Raw genomic sequence first — 1431 nt, forward strand, 5'->3', positions numbered from 1 at the left:
AAGAGGATAGCCTCGACGAAGACGATGCCCCATTCCCATGAGATCCAGGTATGCTTGAAGACCACTTTGTTAATCACGGGGATGTACAGGATCGGGAAGGTCGTGACAAAGCCGGCTATGATGGACCAGAAGAGGAAAGGGTTACGCCAGACATCGTGCATCCACTGCGTGAAGTAGCGCTCGGATTTAGGCTGCATGCGGAAGAAGGAACGACGCATATTGACCATTTCCCATGCCAGGAAGAGGGCGAACCAGGTGAGGCAGACAAAGGTCGTTGCGCGGGCGCGGAACACAAGATCACATTCTTCGCTCCATGCCCTGTTGCAGCCTCGTGCAAGGTTACCGTCACCGAAGCCCCACATGCGGATGGAGAAGGCCGACAGGCAGAGGGCTGCTGTCCACAGGCCGTAAACTATGATGTCGATTATGACCTCCCAGGTGAAAATGCCGGCTTTGTTTTGTGGAGGTCTGTCCATGATATCGGGCGCGGCGACCTCCATGCCTAGACCCATGTCCGGCATACCGGAAGTAATCATGATGATCCATATAATTTCTACAGGGGATAGGGGAAAGACGGAGCGGCCATCTTTGTCCTGAAAAGCAAGGCCAATTAGCAGTGTACAGGCTTGGGCGATGTTCTCGGAGAGGAGATGAAGGACGAATTTTTGAATGTTGTCGAAGATGCGGCGGCCTTCTTCTACTGCGTTGAGGATCGAGGCGAAGTTATCGTCTGTGAGGATGATGTCTGATGCGTCCTTGGCGACATCTGATCCGGCTTGGCCCATGGCGATGCCCACATCCGCGTGTTTAAGGGATGGAGAATCGTTGACACCATCGCCTGTCATAGCGGCAAACCGCCCACGCCGATGAAGCGCGTCAATCATGCGTACTTTGGTCTGAGGAGCGCAGCGGGCAATGACCAGAGGCAGGGTAGGGAGGGCATCGACTTGTTCGTCAGTGAGCTTGTCAAACTGACCGGCAGTCATGACCATAGCGTCTGCCACGTCGGCTGCCACTGTGCCGAGATCCGCAGGAAGAATCCCCACCTGCTGTGCAATGGCTTTGGCAGTCCCAGGATGGTCCCCCGTCACCATATGCACTTCAATTCCAGCACGGTAACATGCTGCGATGGAAGAAGCTGTTTCTGGTCGCGGAGGGTCGTAGAGACCGATCAGTCCAAGAAAGCAGAGATTCTTTTCGACGTCGTCACGGCTGATACCAGAATTGTCAAAGACATGGCTCTCTTTATACGGCCGATGGGCTAATGCCAACACGCGGAGACCAAGTCTTGCGAGCTCCTCCATATTTTCCAGAATCAAGCTGCGGTAACTATCTGTTATTGGAACTGGCAAGGATGAGTCATGATCCCAAATGATAGTCGTGCATGCATCGATGATACGCTCAACAGCGCCCTTGGTAAAAACCATCAGG

At 53.7% G+C, this 1431-nt stretch overlaps 1 protein-coding gene across 1 annotated transcript; it reads right to left on the reverse strand.

The window, feature by feature from the left end:
* Positions 1-17: 17 nt before the first annotated feature.
* Positions 18-1304, reverse strand: BDV37DRAFT_290041 (HAD-like domain-containing protein; the record flags this gene model as incomplete). Its single annotated transcript, XM_032088629.1, has 1 exon — positions 18-1304. A coding segment is annotated over one exon (1287 nt), but the record flags the coding sequence as incomplete, so codon positions are not given.
* Positions 1305-1431: the final 127 nt, after the last annotated feature.

The sequence above is a fragment of the Aspergillus pseudonomiae genome, assembly GCF_009193645.1.
Source record: "Aspergillus pseudonomiae strain CBS 119388 unplaced genomic scaffold BDV37scaffold_330, whole genome shotgun sequence".
NCBI lineage: Eukaryota > Fungi > Ascomycota > Eurotiomycetes > Eurotiales > Aspergillaceae > Aspergillus > Aspergillus pseudonomiae.